This window comes from Amblyomma maculatum, chromosome 8 (genome assembly GCF_055883805.1).
Source record: "Amblyomma maculatum isolate TAMU_Amacu chromosome 8, ASM5588380v1, whole genome shotgun sequence".
Taxonomy (NCBI): Eukaryota; Metazoa; Arthropoda; class Arachnida; order Ixodida; family Ixodidae; genus Amblyomma; species Amblyomma maculatum.
Genome location: NC_139351.1, coordinates 101,666,888 through 101,687,807, shown reverse-complemented (window position 1 = coordinate 101,687,807; position 20,920 = coordinate 101,666,888). Strand labels below are relative to the sequence as shown.

Here is a 20,920-nt window from a genome sequence, read left to right as displayed (position 1 = left end):
TATCTTTGGGACACCGGCTCGGGCTTCTCAGCGGGGTCGGGATTGTTGGATGCTCGGTCTGTTGCGTACCCTCGAGCTATCCTATCCGCCTCCTGGTTTCCCGTGATGTCGGTATGTCCTGGCACCCAAACTATCGTGTGTTTGATTTGGTTGCTTTCGGTTTTGCCACTTGCGCGGAGGATGCGGAGCACGCTACGGCTGATTCTGCCGCTTAGGTAGTTGCGGCATGTAGCTTGTGAGTCTGTGAGTATGGTTAAGGACCTGTTGGATCGGTAGCCCTCCGCTGCCGCTAGAGCCACGGCTACCTTTTCGGCCTCGACTACCGTGCGGTACCGGATTGATGCGCTGGTGATTTCTTTTAAGCCCGAGTTCTCCTTACGAGGTGACACCTTACCCTGCCGCCACATGACGCTATGTACGAATGTTCGATGGCCAGGACAGCTACTACTTCAGCTGGAAAACTTCGACTCAACGGCTAGTCGAGCTAAATTCCAAAATGTGTCTACACAACCAAGTGCAACGTAGTATACGCAGCCAATCAAACTAGAAATATACTAGGCACTGCCAAAGGGAACAAAATGGGAAATACCAAGGAGAAAAGAGGAAAAACCCTGTCCCTAGATGCTGCAGCTCGGTAGGCAATGCCCCAAAAACGCGGCATCGAATCCCGGCCTCGGCGGCCGCTTTTCGATGGAGGCGAAAAGCAAGGCGCCCGTGTGCTGTGCGATGTCAGTGCACGTTCAAGAACCCCAGGTGGTCAAAATTTCCGACTCCTCCACTACGGCGTCTCTCATAGTCTGAGTCGCTTTGGGACGTTAAACCCCACAAACCAACCAACCAATCGGTAGGCAATCTTGACAGCGCTCAGGAAGCCAATGAACATCCCCCTTGTCGTGTTGCGACGTGTCTTTGTCGCAGCGACTCCTACGCCTGCCCATGTTTCTTTTTTTCCGCTGTCTGTTCTTCCGTTACCCTCAGTAGGTTACTTGTTGCGCCGGTGAAAGAAATCCCCGTTGCCAAGATTTTGGCTCATCGGGGAAACATGACAAAGACTGTGGCGTCCATTGACTCACTACATATACAGAAAGACACGCTCACTGAAAGCCCACCTAAATGAAGGGCGCAAGTTGAAGACATTACTGTGACCGTTAACTCCGTTTCACGTCACTACATTGCGAATGGGCTGCTAGATTTGTAGGTGGAGAAAGAAGGGGTGCACAGGTGCTTGTTTCAGGTCGACGTAAATCCTTCGCGAGGTCTATAGGTCTAGGCTAATCCGTGAAGCATGTTCCACATTAAGTAGAAGTTTTTGCTGGGCTAGTTGGTGTATGCTTAAGAAATATAGAGGAGCCAACATAAAGACAAGAAGATGGACAGCCGCTTACTGACAACTGATAAACTTAATTGAAAGCAGCGAGCGAAAGGTGTGTACGATGTAGATGGCATGCTAGAGCTTCATGTGAAACTATATATTAGTCCCGTGGCCTTAGCATGTTGCACGACGAGGGGAACAATCGGCAAACGCAAGGAGCGCACCAGGAAACACTGAGAGAGGGCGGAGTTCCATGCCGTTGGAAGTACTCTTACAGCACAATCTACGGCAACAGTTAACGCACGGAAAGTTTAGAACGCGGATATCCAGAGTCACAGGTCGAGTTTGGGAATCGGCGAGTACTGAACATTGTATTAATGAGGATGGGAACCCGGGTAGCGGAAATGTAATTCGCGACCGCCTAGTAAAGAGCAGAGACATTACACTGCCAACCAAAATCCGTATAACTCGTGCTATGGTCTTTCCATTTGTGATGTATGGATGTGAGAGTTGGACTGTGAAGAAGGCTGACCGCCGAAGAATCGACGCGTTTGAATTGTGGTGCTGGCGGAGACTTGAGAGTTAATTGGACTGCCAGAAAATCAAATCAGTCAATATTGTCGACCACAAACCCTGACTGCTCATTGGAGGGTCAAATTCTAAAGTTAAAGCTCAGCTACTTTGGTCATCTGATGAGAAGAGAGGAGTCACTGGAGAAAGATTTGATGTTGGGAAAGGTTGAGGGTCACCGGAGAAGGGGTAGGCAGCGAACGCGATGGTTAGATGGCATCCTCGAGGCACTGCAGATGAAGTTATGTGATGTTAGGAAGATAGTGAGAGACCGGAAAGCGTGGCGTGACATGGTCCATAGGGTCACGAAGAGTCGGACACGACTGAACGACTGAACTGAACTGATATGAACAGGCTGATACACTGTGGAGTAACCTTCGCGGATTTCAGTTTTGGTTTTGTGGGATTTAACGTATCAAGGCAACTGAGAATAGGAGGAACACCGTATAGTGAAGGGCTCTGGAAATTTCTAACACCCGGAATTTTTAAGCGTGCATTGACAGCGTATAGCACGGGTGCCTTGTTTTTCGTCTCTAATTGAAAAGCGGCCGCCGCGGCCGGGATTCAGTTCCGCATCCTTCGGCACAGCAGTCGAGTTCCCTAACCACTCAGCCACCACGGCTGGCCGTGGTGGCTAAGTGGTTAATGAGTAATGAGTAAGTGGTTAATTAATCTGCAAGCAATTAACCCAACGAAGCGACGCTTAAATGTTAATTAAGGTATTTAACGGAGCCAGATATCTGTGACCTGGCAGATCTCCATTGCCATGAACACAACCACCCACGGTGGTCAATATAGTCAACTGTTGCTGTCACTATCTGGAGTCCAAAGCCCAGTTTTGAAGGAACTTGAAAAAGAAGGCGCGGGAAGCCTCCTTTCTACAAAACTGGTTGTCGCTTGGGTAAACCAAGTCTGGAAGGAAACTTGTGCAGTGCTCTTGCCTTCTTAAACGCAGCCGTATAGCATATCAGCTGTCGCGGCTGGCTGCGTGAAGGAAAAGAGAATGCGAAGAAGCGGCGGCATGTTGTCTCTCCCCCTCCGCGCTTCTCTTCTTCGCTATATTCCTCCTCCTCCTCCTCCTCCTCCAGCTCGTCTTTGTCGTCGTCGGCCGAGTGGCTTTTACTCCGCCTTGGTGCCATGCCAAATGCACCACGCCCACTCTGCGCGCGTCGCCAACTTGGCGCACACTGCTTGGCCCGAATCGATAGCTGTCCGCCACTGATTGCGTTTGGCTACGCCTGCGGTCGCCCCTCGTTTTGCAAGCGTGCTCGCCCAACCTCTTCTATTTACAGGAATGGGCTCACGTGCCCTTATGTGCATGCTCTCTGGAACAGGGGTAATATTTCTCCAAATTAAGCTGCGACCCCTGTCAGTCTCAACTGTTTGAACACAATAAGGCTACAAACACTTTAATTGAAGGATGTTGTTATTCCAAAGCAGCTGATTGGTTCTGTAGCCATTTGGAAATCATTCCGTTTGAGTGGCATAAAGCAATCATGGTTCTATACGGAAGTCGCTAAATGACTGACCTCTGTGATTAAAAGAATTGAAGTGTGCCGAAACTTTTAAGCGCCGTATATACCTGCTCATGTGTACGCTTTCATAAAGCTGCCCGTTTCAATTTAGGCCTTGCATACGTTATAAATACACCTTTGAACAGTTTAAAGCAAGAAAATGCAAACAAAACCTAAAACATGGCAAATATTAAATAAGACATGGATTTATATTAAATAAACAATCAAACTCGCAGTTCTTCTCCACCCAATAGAAGCGCTGGGATCTGTAAATTATATACAATATACAAATACTGTGACAAAAACGACATCCTGGTCGGAACGAGACATTCTCCTGACATTACGAGGAACCGATTTTTGGTACTGTGGGTGGGCATTGAGGAGTTTTATCGTCAATTCTTTGTGCTAAAAACTTAGCCCAGTGTTCAATTTCTTTGTGCTAAAAGCTTAGCCCAGTGTTCAATACAACAGCGCCCTTCCCCTTCCGGGAAATTTTGGTCTTATAATCCATCTGCTTACCTAAAGACGGTCGAGAGACTATTTGCACAATGTGTCTTTCCAGGGGGTTCTCATGGACAAAAAAAAAAAAAAAATGAGAGAGAGAGAGAGGTTGGGGGGGGGGGGGGGGGATTCGATACGCAACTTCCATGGAACGTTTCTCGCTCGAGGATGGACGTGAATCTTCCTTCCTCGAGCTTCTAGTATGAATAGGTTTATTATTTCATCTGAGTGCCTTTAAGCTCGCAGTCTACACATTACCCCACAAGAAAAGTAAACAACTCAACAAGAGTAAATTGAACACAGGAGCTTACTGTGATGTGATGGCAGTAAATGACGATACAGCAATAGCATAAATACTATGATTTATAGGGAGGAAAACAGAGCGTGCCGCAAAATGTGAGAAATGCATGCGACAGGCTCTTTCTACACGAATGGAAGTTCACGGCGGAAGTCATAAAAGCCCCATTTGTCAGGCGTCTGTCATGTTTTCAGTTCTCCAGGACGGCGGTTCGGTGCTATTGAGAACCGTGAATGAAGGTTGCGCAAAAAAAGATCAAATTCACGCGAAAGAAGGGTGACTTTATTACTGAGATCAGCACGAACTGAATGGTAAGCTGATGTTAACATCCTTCCCTTGTAAGAACGGGTTTTCGGTGGAAGAAAATCTCCTTCCTTGATTGAGAAGGTAGAGGGAAACGGCGGGCGGGGGAGGGGGGTGTCATGTGTTGTTTCAGGTGATCAGTGTCCAGCGGCCGGTGCGACGAAGACTTCGCAAAAGTGAATAAATGTAAAGAATTTTTTTTTTTTTTGCGAAAATAAACTGCTTTAATTACACAATGCAAAAGGCGCTAGTTTTAAAGGCAAGCTACAAAAAAAATATCAGTGAAGCGGGGAAATGAAAAACGATAATATTGCTCCGCAAGTGAAGGAAACGGGAATTAACAAAAATGTTAAAGGCTGGTCTCCTTGATTGGAGACAACCTCGCTTTTTTTTTATATAGTTCTGCACGAGCGCCGACGATTCTCTCAGTCGGTGAAACAGGCGGGAGTTGACATCTGCACAGTGAACAATAGTCTGAACGTCGTCAGCTTCGGATACAAGCAATCCCATAGAATCTATCGCGGCAGGTCTCAGAGCCCTGGTCTGTATTGGCGGGGTGTCTGAGACAACTCGAGTCCCCACTGACTTCAAGCATTGGACATGTCCCCCTGCTTCCTACATAAGCATGCAAACGCACAATCCTTTAAGGCGAGTATTTTTTTTTTTTTTAATCTTACGCTCAAGGCTAGGTCTCACGAAATATTTGCTCTGACAGAAACGGAAAAACTAACTCTACACGAAAGAAGTCGTTGAGGGTTGAAAGCGGGGAACTATTTTTTCATTGGAAAAAAAAAAAAAGAAAAAAAAAAGCTATGCGTAAACATAAAAAGAAAAAATGATCCATTTGCTAGTGGAAACTTATTCCGCGCTTAGATGTCCTGCAGAGTGCTCCAGCATTGCCAGACCGAACGCAGCTATTTACGACATCGAGTTCGCTTTATGGCCGCGTACTGCGGGTCCTAACGAGGCAGCCATCCGGGCCCTGCGGGTTTCTCGTAAAGCCTCCGGCGCTCTTCATCCTTTCCTTTTTTTACTCTTTTCCTTTTTTTTCTTGAGACAGAGAGAAACGCGAGCGTCCGACATCTCCCGCGAGATTAAAGTAGGTCAGGACAAAGCGGATTTACCTTTTTTCTTCATTATTCATTCATATCATTCAAATCTTTCTGCCTCTTTAAACGTAGCCAAAGGCGCCTTCACAATCCCTCCCCCCTCGCCCTTTCCGGTCTATGCGTGTCCAGTGCACCAGTTCTTATTCTTTTATTTCATTATTATTCACATCCAAGCACGCGAGTGCATTAAGCGGCGTGGAAGAGTTCAGGACGAGCGTTCTAAAAATAAAGTGCCTGAAAAGAGCATGGCTGTAGAGCACTCGGTGGGACATCGTGGAATATTAAGGCTAGCCACATTAGAATCTCTGAAGCAAACTGGCCGCCACAACTGCATCACACGTACCTCGATACGCGGCAAGTTTCGGGTACAGAACTGACGAAAATACGAAGATAGCCTGGTGCGGGTTTTGAGCACAGGAAAATGTGCAAGGCGTGCAAAAGAGCTTCGCGCATTTTCTTGCCCTTAAGTACTTATTCTTTTAACCCAATGAGCAAAGCTAACATGGCCACTCCGCCACCTACAGCGAACACGGGTAGGAAGGAATAGCGGGTTTAATTCGCGGTACCGACGCACACGAGTAACCCATGTCAAGATCGAATGAGACACAAATCTTGGTAGTACCTGTTATAAAATTATAGGCTGAGTAAATTTACAGTTTACACAGAAATGTTATTTTAACGGTATACAGCAACAAACAACACGCGTTTAATCATAACAATTGGCCCAACATTAGATGTCAACATTGCGTTAATGCTCTGCCACAAATGATGTTGAAAACAAAAAATGTCTTATGTACATTGTGACAATAGCTAACCGTTTAAAATACGTGTTAGCAGTACTGTGTCAAAGACATTATAATGTTGAAATCAAAGTTGTATATTCCCGCTTCGTGTCCCGCAACACTTCCCATTGTTCTTGAAGATGTTCAACTACCAGTGCACCGCAATAAATTGCTTAGACTGTGCCATTCATAGAACTCATGCAAAGAGGCATTATCTTATTAGAATACTTTGTTCAATAGTCCACCATTGCCGCTTATGGGGTCCCTTTCCACGACGATTATATATGTTTGTCTCCATTGCAGCCTTTAGCTGTGAGCCGCGCATGCGTAGACTGTGATGTATCGTAAATCTCGCGCTCATTGGTAACTGGTCCTGTGAAAGCACTTAGTAAAAGTCGAGCACCTTCAGAACTGTCGGGCCTGTATGCTCTTGCAAGGTTATACGTCATTTTAAAGGAAGGTTAATTTATGGTAATCAAACGGCTAATTATAGTTAGACCAAAACTTCTTGAAAACGTTCATTTTGCAGAGCTCCTTTAGAAACAACACTGGGACGTACAATGTTTGTTCAGTGTGAAACAATCCGGTGAAACAAGTTGGGCCAAAATATGTCCTGCTAGAACCGCGTACAACGAAGCAAATAAATTTACGCTCATAAGAAGTCAGAAGCCTAAACTGTGTCGCCGTTACATAACTCTCGGGAAGACATCACTTTAAGTTGTTCGCAAAGATTACTTTAGCAAGGAAAACTAATTCGAACAGCATTTATCTTTTAGCGTTCTGTTTTTCTTTTTTTGACCTTCTTTTGGGAGGAGGAGGGACGCGGCAAGTTTCTCGTCACGAATACCAAGCAATACGAAGCAAAGCCTGGTGGTTTTTTTTCCTCAACGAAGCCAACCAGCCGCCGGTCCTGCGACCGAGGTCTCCTTTTTATCACTCGAGCGGTGTATACGGAGCATATGGAGGGTCTCGGTGTACAATCTCTGGAATCTCAAGCACGCGGAGTGGCAAGTTGCGACAGAAACCAGCTTTCAATAACAACGCCCAGAGCGACAATCCAGCTTGTTTTGTCTTTTTTTTTTATTTATTGCTCTTTCTTCCCCTCAAGTCAAAGTGGGCCACGGCGACTGCTATAGCACAGATCCCAGTACCGACGCGGAGATTTATAGAACGGCAATGACCCTCTTATTAAACGGACACGGCTGATTATGAGGGAGCTACAGTAGGAGCGAGTTGTTTTTGTTTGCTTTTTACTTTTTTTTTTTTGCAATCTAGGTCAAGCACTGCAATTGTTTGTAGTTTCTAAGCGAGGGCACACAATACAGCCGGGTACCATTTCAGTTAGATTAGATTTACTGCTCATGTACCCTTCCAAGAAAATGTTAGAACATAAAATATGTCGCTTTAACCGTTAGTGCCTCCGAGGAGAGTTCGCTACCGCTCATCATCGGTAATTATGGATGACAAAAAACAAAACAAAAAAAAAAGAAAAACCGATACGATTAACAACGACCGCAGAGGCGGATGTCCAAGCTCCCGTATTCGACGAGCCAGTAGCTTTCGTAAATACAGGAAACGATAGAAGCCGTTTCCGTCGGCCGCTCTTACAGGAAAGAGCGGCAAAGAGAAGAAATTTCGGGAGAACATCGATCAACGTCATTCGCCGAAGGCGGACGCGAACACTTCCGCAAAGGCACAAACGTGCTGACACACACACACACACACACACACACACACACACACACACACACACACACACACACACACACACACACACACACACACACACACACACACACACACACACACACACACACACACACACACACACACACACACACACACCAAAAGAAGACTCCGGCCCCGAGCGTAGTCAGGTTGCGTAACACGAACACGTGCGCCGCACGAAACGCGCGCAGCAACACGCGAGCACACCAGACTCCTCCGCCCCCTCTCCCGTACATACGGAGCGCGCGCCCGGCATGGGAGTGGCAGGTGGCAACAACGACAACAACGGGAGAGGGGGAAAGGGGAGACCTGCAGCCACACATCGGGCAGGCGACAATCAATTCAGACGCAATAAACAGAAGTTAGTTGCACTACAAAATGTCTGCTCCATGTACTATTTGCACTTCGGCTCATGTACTTGATCACTGCCTTATGCCATTCACAACACCTAACTAGCGCAGTAACTTAACGAAACTGCCCCGGACGTACAGCTGCAAATTAAGCGAGCAATATCGGCGCACATCTGCATCTCCCGTACCTGCTTCAAGCTCCGGTTGTCCCTCCCGGAACCGTCGGAAGGCACTCAGCATCTTCGGTGACGGATGTGCCTTCACACGCACACGGAATGATCAGCACGCAGTAATGACCGCACGTCGAATCAAAGGAGAGAGGTCGGTGAGTGAGAGAAACACTCGCGCACAAAGTTCACAACCGCAAGGCGGTCGGAGTCACGTCGGTGGAGAGCAGAAGACAAAGCATTTCCAGATGCGGGTGGAGTAGGACTTTGCCGTCCAAATCTGGTCGTTTTTCTTTTTTTACTCGCTCTTTCGGTAAGGTGTTCGTGGCGCTGACGTTCCACCAGCACGTCGCGAGACAGCCAAGTCCTGCCGTTTTTAGCACCTTCTCCGACTGGTGTGACGCGCACTAACCGAAAGCAACGCGAGTCCGGCGGAGATGCGCACGTGAACAGCAGTGACGCCAGCAACGCTGCCGACGCTGGCGCAGTGTGCTGTGCTGGTGTTGGCGCGGCGCGAAAAGCAAAAGGGAGCCAAAAAAACTCGGTCAACTGGGGCGCCATCTCGCGACGGCGTGGTGCGATAAAAGAGACGCGGATAGTTTGAGAAGGGGCAAGGGTAATGAGGGCTCTCTCTATCCACTCCCAGCTGTTTTCTTTTGTCGTAGCGCTTTTAGATCGACGGTGCCCGCCGTCCCGATGAAAGGTTCGGCAACACAAAAGATGTCATGAGAGGAAGAGGGAACGTAGTAGCGAAGGGAAGAGGAGGAGGCTTTGAGTAGTCGCCGAGGGGAGACGATGAGAGAAATTGACGAACAAAAAAACGATAAGTAATGAAAAAAAAAAAAAAATTCAGAAATGCGGCTGAGCGTCGGCGCCAGAGCGGAGAGGGAACCTGCGAGACGAGAGTCGTAGCGCCAAGGCCGCGAGGACGATGCGGCGTGTGTGTTGCCCGGACTCTCGCGGCGAGTCGGTTCGCCGGGAACAAATTTGGCCGCACTTCCTGGACCAAGAAGCGTCGGTTTGTTTTTCGCGGGAGCACTTTCGCTAGGGTGCATCATGCCAGGGGGAAAGCTGCGTCTCGCTAAAGCTATGCGCGTACGCAGCAAAGCGTGTTATTGTCGCTGGCCATTGATTAATATTCAATACTGCACCGACCTGACCTTGGTGGCATGAAAACTTGGCCATTATTTCAGACAGTGGTAAAGAGGAAAGGCTTTTGTAAACGTCATTGACTGTCCTGCACTTAACTATTCATACAGCTTTGTCTGTTTTTTTAGAGCATAAGTCGTATTCTGCTATCGCTATCAGTGTTGAGGGAGGAGGCCATGCTTGCATCCTCTGAACTAAGGACTTCAGAGATATGTCGACCCTCAGGGTACACGTATATTATGTTGAGGCATGAAAAGGAAAGAAAAATAAAGAGCCTCTGCCCCTGCCACAACCTCAGGGTACACAGTGGGTAATGCGTATTTGGCCGCAGTGCGCAGAGGGCGTGCCATTTTAATATTTACGCTTTAGAGTCCGTTGCTACACGATTACGCGCCCTTGAAACAGAGCCAATGCATGCAAAATGGAAAGGGCTCAGCACTCGCCTTAAAAAACAGCAGGCATGCAAACAGGAAACTTTGCGATGTATATTACTCTGCGAATGCAACGCTACTCGGCCATCAGCTTGTAACACTCCATCTGATTGGGCAGTTAATCTATCACTATTCTCTGTACTTCATGGGGGGGATTGACGAGCAATTCTGTTAGGAAAGAAGGAGGGAGGGAAGCAGTCCTACTGACCCGGCGCATTGATCGAACTTTTTTTTTTTTCGTCCTAATATTAAATCGTAGTCAATGCCATTTTACCGCTGAATATTTATCGCTACGTCAACTCATAAATTTCTCGATTGCTACTGATTGCAATATTCTGCACTGTGGCGGGCTTCAGCCCGCCTCGTAAGGGCCTGCAGAGTTCCCCAAATCCGTTTCTAATGAGCTGCTCTTATGACGTTTAGGCCAGCGAGCCACAGGGCGCGAAGTATTCTTCGTCTACGCAAGGCGGAGTCCGTGGCGTATTTTTCAAGCATTTCGTGACAGACAGGCCGAGCCCCATGAGAGAAAAAAAAGTTGCCCAAACTCAGTCGTGTTCGCACACAGCGAGGCCACCGCTGCCGCCGAAGCCGGATTTTCGGCAGAGCGAGAACCTTAAGGCTGTCGCCTTAAAAAGAACTCCCAAGAGCCTGTCATTTTTTTCTCTCTCTCTCTTGCACCTCCATTTAAGGGAAGCTTCGAACGCTTTACTGTTCAATAGCAAATTCCACTCGTTGATCCGGAGCCTTCTCTGAATCCGCGATGGAACAAGACTTCCAAAGCGCCTAGCAAATTCCACTCGTTGATCCGGAGCCTTCTCTGAGTCCGCGATGGAACAAGACTTCCAAAGCGCCTATAGGTGTCATACCATCGCTGTGTACAGTCAGAACTCGGGATTCGAATCAAAATCGCCCAATGATACAGCTATTCGGTTTGGTGGAGAAAGAACACTTGCTCCGGAACAACAATATGGAATATGCCATAAGTTACACCGAGCAGCAATGTCAGTGGAGTCAGCCTGGCAGTGCGGCGCTGCAGTTGTCAGAGAGAACAATTCCCTAAATGCGTATAGGACTGTGCGCTCAACAATTAGCGCTGTGAAACGGCATGGCGCGGTTAATGAGAGCGCGATTGTTTTATTCCTCTCCGTTTCTTTCCAGATCGTCGTGCTTTGGCGTGAAAAAAGAAAATGAACATTAAAAAAGGCAGCTAAATCTGATCCGCTTACTTCTAGACTCGCGCATAATACCTGGCGACTATATACACAGCCCGCATGCCCCGAAACGGATCAGTCGTATTACGAAGCCATGCTACAGCGACGAGCTGCTTCTCTGTTCTGCTGCTCTTTGTGCGTTTCTCGTTGTCCGCAACGAAAGATTGCGCAACGGTTGCTGCCACCTCTCCACGGACATCCGAAAAAGCAGCGCGAAGAACACAGACGAAACACAAAGGAAAAGATGGACTCAAGCGCGTCTCTTACTCTGTGTTTTGCCTGTGTGCCTCGCGCTGTTTCTTCGGGTGTGCTGTGTCAAGGAAGCCCGACACAGCGCCCTTGCATCTTCACGGGTCGATTGCAAGAGCCGAGCGACACTAATAAGACCTAAAAGGCCTTTTCGGGCCTCCCTGTCCAAAGTATCGAGGAAGGCTAGAAGGGTTTTCTGTGAGAGTTTATGCAGGGATGGTCTGGCGATCGCGATTTGCAGAAAGTGGCTTCGCAAACTCAAATGATGGTTTATCAATGTCACTGTTTCGGCGCGTTGTTTTGCGGCCGGTTCCAGTCGGCTTACCACTGGTGGTCGTTTGCTGCAGGTTTTATCCGTTTCATTTTTTTTTTCTTCGCATTGCTGTGCTAATATTTACACAAGCAATGCTCCAAAGCGCTTGGGCAGATAACACCATGCACACACGCCAGTGATGCTCATCTTTCAAGTAGCTAACCAGAATTGTGGCTCCTTTGGGTATATTCAAGCACAAGCAGCTGTCATACCTGCAAGTATGGCGACTGTAGCCAAGTGTTTGGCGAATTAATTTACAAATAGATTCGCCTTATATTGGGATCAGCGCCAACATGATCGTAAACCAACAAGCCCAACTCTCCACTCTTCTGAACTCGCCTCATTCGTGACTCCTTTTAAAAGGTATAGTGCCAACAAAGGGAAACGTATACAAAACCTACGAGCGAATAGCGTGCAAGGGTGGCATTTGACACGGTTGCCGGAAGTAGATTTCTCAGGTTTTTTTTATATGATTATGATGATAATTACAAACGCCCTCAGACACCTAAGCTACAGTAAAGACAACAAAGTTGTACGGAACGACTGACACATTCAACGCACAGAACGGATAGCAAAAGGGATCCAGCAAAAAGGAGGAAGATTCAACAGGCGGATGGAAGAAGGCCACGCGGGGAGACCAAATGATCCAATATGCGAGAATCGGGCGGCCGCAGGACAGCTCTGTTCGGAGGTCTGTCGGTGAGGTAACGATAGCCCCGCAAAGCACAGGCGTAGATCGGTAAAGCACATTGTGGGGAAAGTCGATAAATTGTTATTATTATTATTATCATCATCATCAGCCGGGCTATACCCACTGCAGGGCGAATGCCACTCCCGTATTCCTTCAACTAACCCGGTCCCATGTGTAGCTGTATCCACTCTCTCCTAACTTATTAATCTCATCCGCGCACTTGACTTTCTCCTACTCCCTGCTGCGCTTCCCTTCCCATGGTATCCAATCTCTTAACCTTTTCGACCATAGGTTGTCATCTCTTCGCACTATATGCCCCGCCCATGCCCATATCTTCTTTTTGATTTCCACTAGAATGTCATTAACTCGAGCTATTTATCTGACCCACTCTGCATGCTTCTCACCTCTTAACGCTACACCTGCCATTTTTCGTTCCATAGCCTTCTGACTTGCCCTCAACTTAAGTAGAACACTTATCGTTAGCCTCCACGTCTCAGCCTCACAAGTGAGCACAGGTAAGATGCAACTCTTATATTCTTTCTTCTTGAAGCGTAACATGGCTTGAGTTAATGCATATATAGCTACTAAGAAATCAAGCGCAATAACGACGATACATAGTTAGAGGTCTGTTCTCTATCGCGGTGTGTCGTCCTTGTTGTGCCTGGATTCTATAGAAACACGCGGGGAGCCAGCCTGACGATGGTGACGATGGACATCGTGGTATGGGCAAACGAGAGACCTAGCAGCCTTCTAAATCCAATGAGCGTTTAGTCGGTTCTCGCATGTCCGTTTCAAGGGTTCGTGCCGCGTAGTTTTCCGTTTTCCTTTTTCAAAAGCCAGCGACCTCGCATCGATTATAGGACGTCATGCCGATGAAGTAGTCGTCCAAATGATGCAACGAACGGGCGGGTAGAGTTGTTCGTACTTTTTGTTCTTGTGTTATTCTGCTCTTTCTAAAATGCCGCGAAAAGAACATGATATATCCTAATCTATAACTGTGGCAGTTGTGCCAGTGAAAACAGGTTTCAGACAAAGATGAACGCTCTTACTGCGTACTACAACTTTCTCATATCTGGCTGCAAAGCCTCTAGAAGAATTTATTTTTCTAACTTCGAACAAACTGCAGGTCATCAAGAAAATAATTGAACAAGGAACAGCATGACCTTTAATTTACAACAAATTCTATTTTCGCTACGGCCCTCACCTTCTCCTTGTTGCGTTACAATCTGTACGAAAGAAGCTGCGTAGGAGCAGCCCATGCAACTCCGACAGAAGCCCGACAAAAGTTTACGAAACATAGGCCCACATTAAGCGTCATTATCTGCAGAACATTACACATAACAATTTTTGTTGTAAATTAAAGACCATGCTGTTCCTTGTTTAATTATTTTCTTGATGACCTGCAGTTTCTTCGAAGTTAAAAAATTACACAGAACATTACACAGAAGCGCAAGCTTTTTGGGCAGTGACTATCGTTCAACGCAAACAGTACAAGAGGGAAAATAAAGACAGTGTGGAGAGCTACGCTCGCAATTATCAACAAACAAATTTAAAAAACTCGAACGAAAAAGATCGTCCCGATCAGGCTGACCTGCAAGAAGGCATATCCGACTGGCGCCGAATCTGCTGCGCTGAGACGCGAGCGTTTCGTGTACGATCTTCATGCGGGCTGCTGATTTTTCGCGACGACGACCTCTTGGGTTCTGGTCGCCTTCTAGGCAGAGCTTTCGGCAGAGCTAGAAGGCGACGCTCGAGAAGGCTTTCTTTTTCTTCTTTATATTTTCGTCCATCGCTTCCTTTAATTGTACGTAATAGACGACGCGCGCGCGCGCGCTGGTCAAGGTCATGAAACATGAATGCACTGGTAAACACGCGGAATGTACCAAGTGTCGTTCGACGCCAAAGCATTCTGGCCTTGAAAAGGAAGTGGACAAGGAGGGACGAAGGGAAAGAAACGCTGTGTATTTCGGAACACACGTTGCATCAGCGCGGCTTAGAGCGGGCCGCTTCAAACTTTCCAAGATGCCAGTAATAATAATAAATAATTGGTTTACAGGAAAGGAAAGGTGCAGTATATGTCCCATTTTTTTCTGTGGACCCATTAACTGCATCGTAAGGAAGGAAAGAAGGTGAAAGTATTTGAATTGCCGGTGAACCCTCGATGCCCTACGCAATACATCCACACCAGAAAGCAGGGTTGACGCGAGAACACGTTTCATCCATTCATACGAAGTATCTTAAGCACCGTGATTCGATCTCATACGCCCCGCCGGTGTGGTGCAGTGGTAAGACGCCCGACTATTGTGCCGGAATACCCGGGTTCGATCGCGACCTCGGCGGCTGCGTTTCGATGGAGGCGAAACGAAGAGGCGTCCGTGTGCTGTGCGATGTCACCGCACGTTAAAGATCCCCAGGTGGCCGCGATGGCCCGTGCGCTTCGCGTGCCTCCTTTTCAGTGCTGGCTGATCCAGGCAGCTTCGCTCCAGAAGCGGGATCCACTGGAGCAGCGGTTGCCTGCTTAGTGGGGTGGAGGGACAGAGCCAGTTCAGCAGCGTTGTTCTGGGTGGTGGTGGTGGTGGTGGTGGTGACAAACGTTTAATGATTTAAAAGGGGTGGAGGTATGCATGAGCCGGATCTTTGAAGATACAGCCCTTACAGTATAGGTGGGGTCCCTAGTACGGGACCCCAGTGGCGTCGGCCGCTGCCCGGGCGCGCTCGACCAAGGCCTTTTGGGCCTGCAGGTCATAGCAGCCGAGGAGGGTCGCCTCCCAGTCCTCCCGAGTAGGGTTGGGATGAGGAGGAACAGCTGGGTTGGATGGGCAAGCCTGTTTCCTTGAAGAGATGTAGCGCTAAAACGGACAACACGCAGACAGATACAGACAGGACAGGCGCCTGTCCTGTCTGTATCTGTCTGCGCATTGCCCGTTTTGGCACTAGACCTTTTCAAGGAAATATGCGCCAACTAGCCCTCCCGCAAATATTAGTGAGCTACCTGGGTGCCTGTCTCCGAGGGGGTCGCTGCAGGGTCTCCCGCGGGGATCGCATGATCTTCCAGCGAGATGCTTAACTGTGTGGATGAACAGCGTAAGGAAAAACAAGGCGCCGATGGTGGGAGCCATCGGCTTTCTTTCCGCTTTGCATTTATATACTTGCGTCCTAAAATCATCACAGGACTAATTCTGGTCAAGATCAAGTACAAAACAATAAAAATAATAACACCCCCATACGTTTACCTCGGACTCTCATGGACTGTTGCCTCCTTTAATTGTACCATAACGAGCCCATTTCCCCTTCAATTTTCTGCTTTACACTAACCTAGTCACTTTTATGACGTATACCTTTGCTGCAGTCCTTCAGAGAGGACAGGTTGACGGTCTGTACTGTGATTCTGACCAGAGTTTTCGACGTCGACGCTCGCTCATTACTTCTCGAAGAGATTTTGTTTTCTGGAATCGAAGTTTCATTCATAACGCTCCTGCGTAGCTGCCTCCTTGATCGCTCCTGCTTTGTATGTATGTATGTATGTGTGTATGTATGTGTGTGTGTGTGTGTGTGTGTGTATGTATGTATGTATGTATGTATGTATGTATGTATGTATGTATGTATGTATGTATGTATGTATGTATGTATGTATGTATGTATGTATGTATGTATGTATGTATGTATGTATGTATGTATGTATGTATGTATGTATGTATGTATGTATGTATGTATGTATGTATGTATGTATGTATGTATGTATGTATGTATGCATTTTATTGAGATGCCGGCAAACGACGGGTTAATGCGTCGTGACGCTGGCCAAGCGTCGATCCGGGGTTATGCCCTGCTCTGCATGACCTCATTTGGCCCGTTTGTGGTGGGCCATGAGGCTAGTGCTTTGCCAGTATCAATGGACAGACCTCCTTCGTTTACTCTGAAACCAGTGATGTTCCTCAAGTTACAGTATTTAACCCACTTCGTGGCCGAGAACTCCTCTTTCCTCTTTTATGCTGCTGATATAAAAATATTCAAGGTAATATGTTCTTTTCAAGATTGCATACCTTTTCAATCGGACTTTTCTCTAATTACTGCACTAAGAATCAACTTACTCGCAATTCTTCTAAAGCTAAGGTTGTCTCATTTACTCGTAAAAGGCATAACCTTATTTACCTTTATTCTATGTATTCCATGATGTTGTACAGGGTTGATGAATTAATGACCTAGGCGTACTTTTCGACCGTGCCCTCCAGCTTCACCTCTCATACTAAACGCATTGCACTGCGAGCTACGCGCACAATTGGATTCATCTGCAGGCTTTCGAAAGAGATCCGTATTCCACTTCCTTTCTTAAAGGTGTACTTGTCTTGTGTGCTTGCCGCTTTGGAATGTGCGTCTCTTGTTTGGAGTGGCACTTGCAAATGAAACTGGGACAAAATCGACAAAGTACAGTACAAGTTTTTCGCACATTTCAACCATCGTCATTTCTCCTGCACAGCTTCCATCTCTCACTCCACGCAGAGTAACCCGCCGCTCTTTCCTTCCTTTAACTGCCGTCGGGTCGTGGCAGAAATCATTTTCCTGTACAAACTCCTCCATGGCCACATTAGGTGCTCTGAAATCCTGGAGTGCATCCTGCGAATTCCGCGGAAGAGCATGAGGGAATTCAGACCATTTCAAGTTTCTCCGCTTCTGCATTCTCACTCTGCTGCTTAATTTTCTTTGTCCTCATGTTGATATCTTCAGAAACTCGCTTTCCTCCTCTTTATTGGAAGTTCGTAGTTTTATATTCTGAACGGTGCTTTTTATAAGATTTTACTTCCTCTTTCAAGTCATTTGTATTTACTTCACTTATACTGCTGCTTAATTTTGCATATGCTCTAAGAATTGTTCCTAATCTGTTTTTGTAGGTATAGTCTCACTTTCTTTTTATCATTTTTATCGCTTTCAATGATTGTATATATGTATTGTATTTGACTATATTTTGTTCCTCTTTTGGATGCTGTTTTGATCATGTTTTTCAAGACATCTTGCTGCTTGTTTTCATTCTCTACGCGACTCATAATAATAATTGGTTCATAGGAAGGGAAAGGCGCAGTATGTATCACACTTGCTGTGTGTACACCTCAACCGCGCCGTAAGGGAAGGGAGGAAGATGGGAGTGAAAGTGGAAAAGGGAGAAAGAGGAGCCGTAGTGGAGGGCTACGGAGTAATTTCGACCACCTGGGGATCTTTCACGTGCGCTGACATCGCACAGCACACGGACGCCACTTCGTTTAGCAATCTACACATTTTCCAGTCGGCCGGTCTTGGACTGCACTTTCATATGATACCGCGCTGCCTGTTGCATGCTGAGCCAGTGAACACTGCAAGCGACCGGTGCTGTGTTGTCGTGGTGGCGATGTTGCAATGCGCGACTGATGCGAAGGTAGAGAGTACGGGTTTGCCCGTACAGTGCGAAACAAATACTGAAAACTATCCAGTGCACCCCCATGGATATAAACACGTATGCGCTGTATGCTGGCACCGAAACTTTTCACACTGCAGTTCGTGAAGGCCGTATTCGCGTAATGATTCTGCTTGCACAGTACCGACGTCCGCGTAGCTTTGAATCTTCACAGGATTCAAATAGAATCCTTGTTTACGAAAATATGGGCACGCTCATGATCACGTTTCCACCAAACCCCCACACAACAGCGTTTGTCCTCAGAAAAGTCATAGAGCGATCACCAAATTAAATTAAACGAAAACATCGTAATTTCACCGCTTGGTCGAAGCATCGAGGGATTCAAGAACTAATACGTGACAGAAACGCTCGCACAGCTTTTTACGTTATACGTCGTGTCGCAGCCCTTCGCAAATAATTTAATAGTTTCCGGAAGATGTGTAGAGTGTATCAACGTCAAGAACAGGGGCAGAGTTTACCTCGCAGGTAGCGTTCCAGCGCCACATCGTCACTGTACGAAATCCTCAGCATTACACGCGTACACACGCGCACATCGAAAGCGATCACGCAAAACCAGACTGTTCCGTCCCGGACCGCGCGTGGCCCGCCGTGCACGACGTCACCGTGGTAACGGGCCCGCGTACAACTCCGGAAGGATCAATTCGGGCCCGTCCTTCGACACGCGCCTGGCACGCGAGCACTGCTCGCAGCGTAATGGGCTCAAGTGGTGACCTCGTACAGGCCAAGCAAAGGTCACAGGCAGTCAGTATAAACAGGTCGACACTCGCGGAGCGTTTACAAATAAGTCTGACAATCCAGCATGAGTGGTTGTTACCAATGTAGATTTTCAATATGCCGAAGCTCATAGGCACGTACAATCATGCGCACCATAGCAATTCCACAAATGAAGATCATTAATTAATTAATTAATTACTTAAATAAATAATTAATAAAGGAGCAATTAGCGGCTGTCAGAATGATCCCTTTCGGACTCAAATTATGCGGGTTACTGGTCAGAGACCAGATCAGAGTCGAGCGAGCTGTACTGTTCTATTTGGAATATAGGCAGCTAATGATATCATGTTAGTTATATAGGAGATTTATAGTGCATAAGCAACTGCAGTTGTCATTCACTAAACGTAAGATTAGATGGTCTCTAGTTTGCTTTCCGCCCATAGATGTTATGATACCTATATCTGACCTAGAACTCTGACGTTCTTCAAAAACGCAAAAAAAAAAAAAAATGCGCAAAATTGACAAATGCGTGTTCGCCTAAAAGCAACGCTGGAAGAAATTGGACTTGAAGACTTTAAAACAAAGTAAAATGGTTTTTCTCAGTTCTTCGAGTTTTTTACACATGTGATTAAAATATGATTTCAGTGAGCTCATCATCGAACGATTCGCGTACAGTTTTGCCCCTTTTTTTGTTAGTAGGAAATTGTGTGCAATGAGCGGTGTCCTATGCGTAGACGACATAGCATTAATTTAATGAAGCGTTTCTGAGGCTGACATGATTTCCATTCTTCTATTAAAGGCTTTACGGAATGCAGGTTGTTGTTTGCTTCATTTTCCCAGGCAGCTTGACACTATAGCTCTTAGTTTGCTGCGCGCTAACTTCATGCATGTGCCACGCATGTCTCTGCTCTCTCATTACCCCTAATCCCAATATAACTGGGCACCCAACAGAACTTTACGGTATTTCTGTGTCATGACTTTTACTATGCTATTTGTTGTGTTTCCTACCAGTGGTCCAACAGCAGTCTTGGAGTTCACAACCACCAGTAACTTCAACGATCTGTATAGATGATGCTATATCTGATGTTCCCATACATTACTGTCTTCACAGCGACGCAAACAGCATGAAATTCAAAAGTAAAAATTGATGCACACTGAGGCAGTCGTACTGTTTTCTTTGTTTCATCTATACACTATCGCACTTACAGCACAGTCTTCAGTGTTTCGAACTATTTGTATAAAATGCAGCGTAATTTCTATTTCGGGAAATATTACACCTGGTGTAAAGACTGCCGTTGTTAAACCTCTCTTCAAGTGTGGACAAAGTGATAACACTGAGAATTGAATTTTACCAGCCATTATCCAAATCCTTCAAAAACCCAGGCAAACACGGTATCGATATCGCATAGCATCGGGGACATGGCGGGTTCGTCGGCTATCTCTGCCGTTTTGAGTGCTAAGGATTTTCCAACACAATCCGATTAGATTCCTTCCTGAGATCACTTGTGGAGCTCTAGTGCAGAGGGAGAGGTTCATACCGCCCGACGTTCTTGTTGACGAGTCGATCCCGGCAGCGTCCGTGTCCGCAAGGGGCGATGTTCATATCGCCTTGGCAAGTTCCAACCCGCCTAACGTTTCTGTTGACGAAGAGATTCCGGCGGCGTTCGGATCTAAATCTATTTTTGGTAGTGATTCCTCTGATGAAGAGTCAGTGCTACAATGTTCAGGCCGAGAGCTAGGCGCCCTCGTGTCCTGAGTAGCTCTAGTAGTAGTGATTATGTGCCTGCTGTTAGAATGCATACTGTCATGCAAAATCGGCTTGGCATACTGAGACATGATGTTTTTTTATCAGACTGATGATTCGCAGCCTGGACCTACTAATAACACTCGTCTCGAATGTGGCCGAGCCTTCTCCACCAATGCTGGTCTGAGCCTGCACCGTAAAAACGTCCTCCTATCAGCATACTTTGCTGATATTGTTATCAGCAAGACCAAACAAATATGGACACCCAAAGAAAACTTTCGGTTGACTAAGCGTGAAGCTCAGATCTTGAAGCTTGTCAAGGAACAAAGAAAGCAAGT

At 46.8% G+C, this 20,920-nt stretch overlaps 1 protein-coding gene across 6 annotated transcripts in view; it reads right to left on the bottom strand.

The window, feature by feature from the left end:
• The window catches only part of LOC146182009 (1-phosphatidylinositol 4,5-bisphosphate phosphodiesterase delta-1-like), a 155,382-nt gene that overhangs the window by 34,191 nt on the left and 100,271 nt on the right, over positions 1-20,920 (bottom strand). Inside the window, exon 1 of one of the 6 annotated variants that reach the window (XM_084577008.1) lies at positions 8,656-9,123. The exons of the other annotated variants lie outside the window; for them this stretch is intronic. Coding sequence (XP_084433134.1) covers positions 8,656-8,707 — 52 coding nt within the window. The 5' untranslated portion in view covers positions 8,708-9,123. Of the gene's footprint in view, positions 1-8,655; positions 9,124-20,920 lie in introns of those variants that run through there. 6 annotated transcript variants of the gene reach the window in all.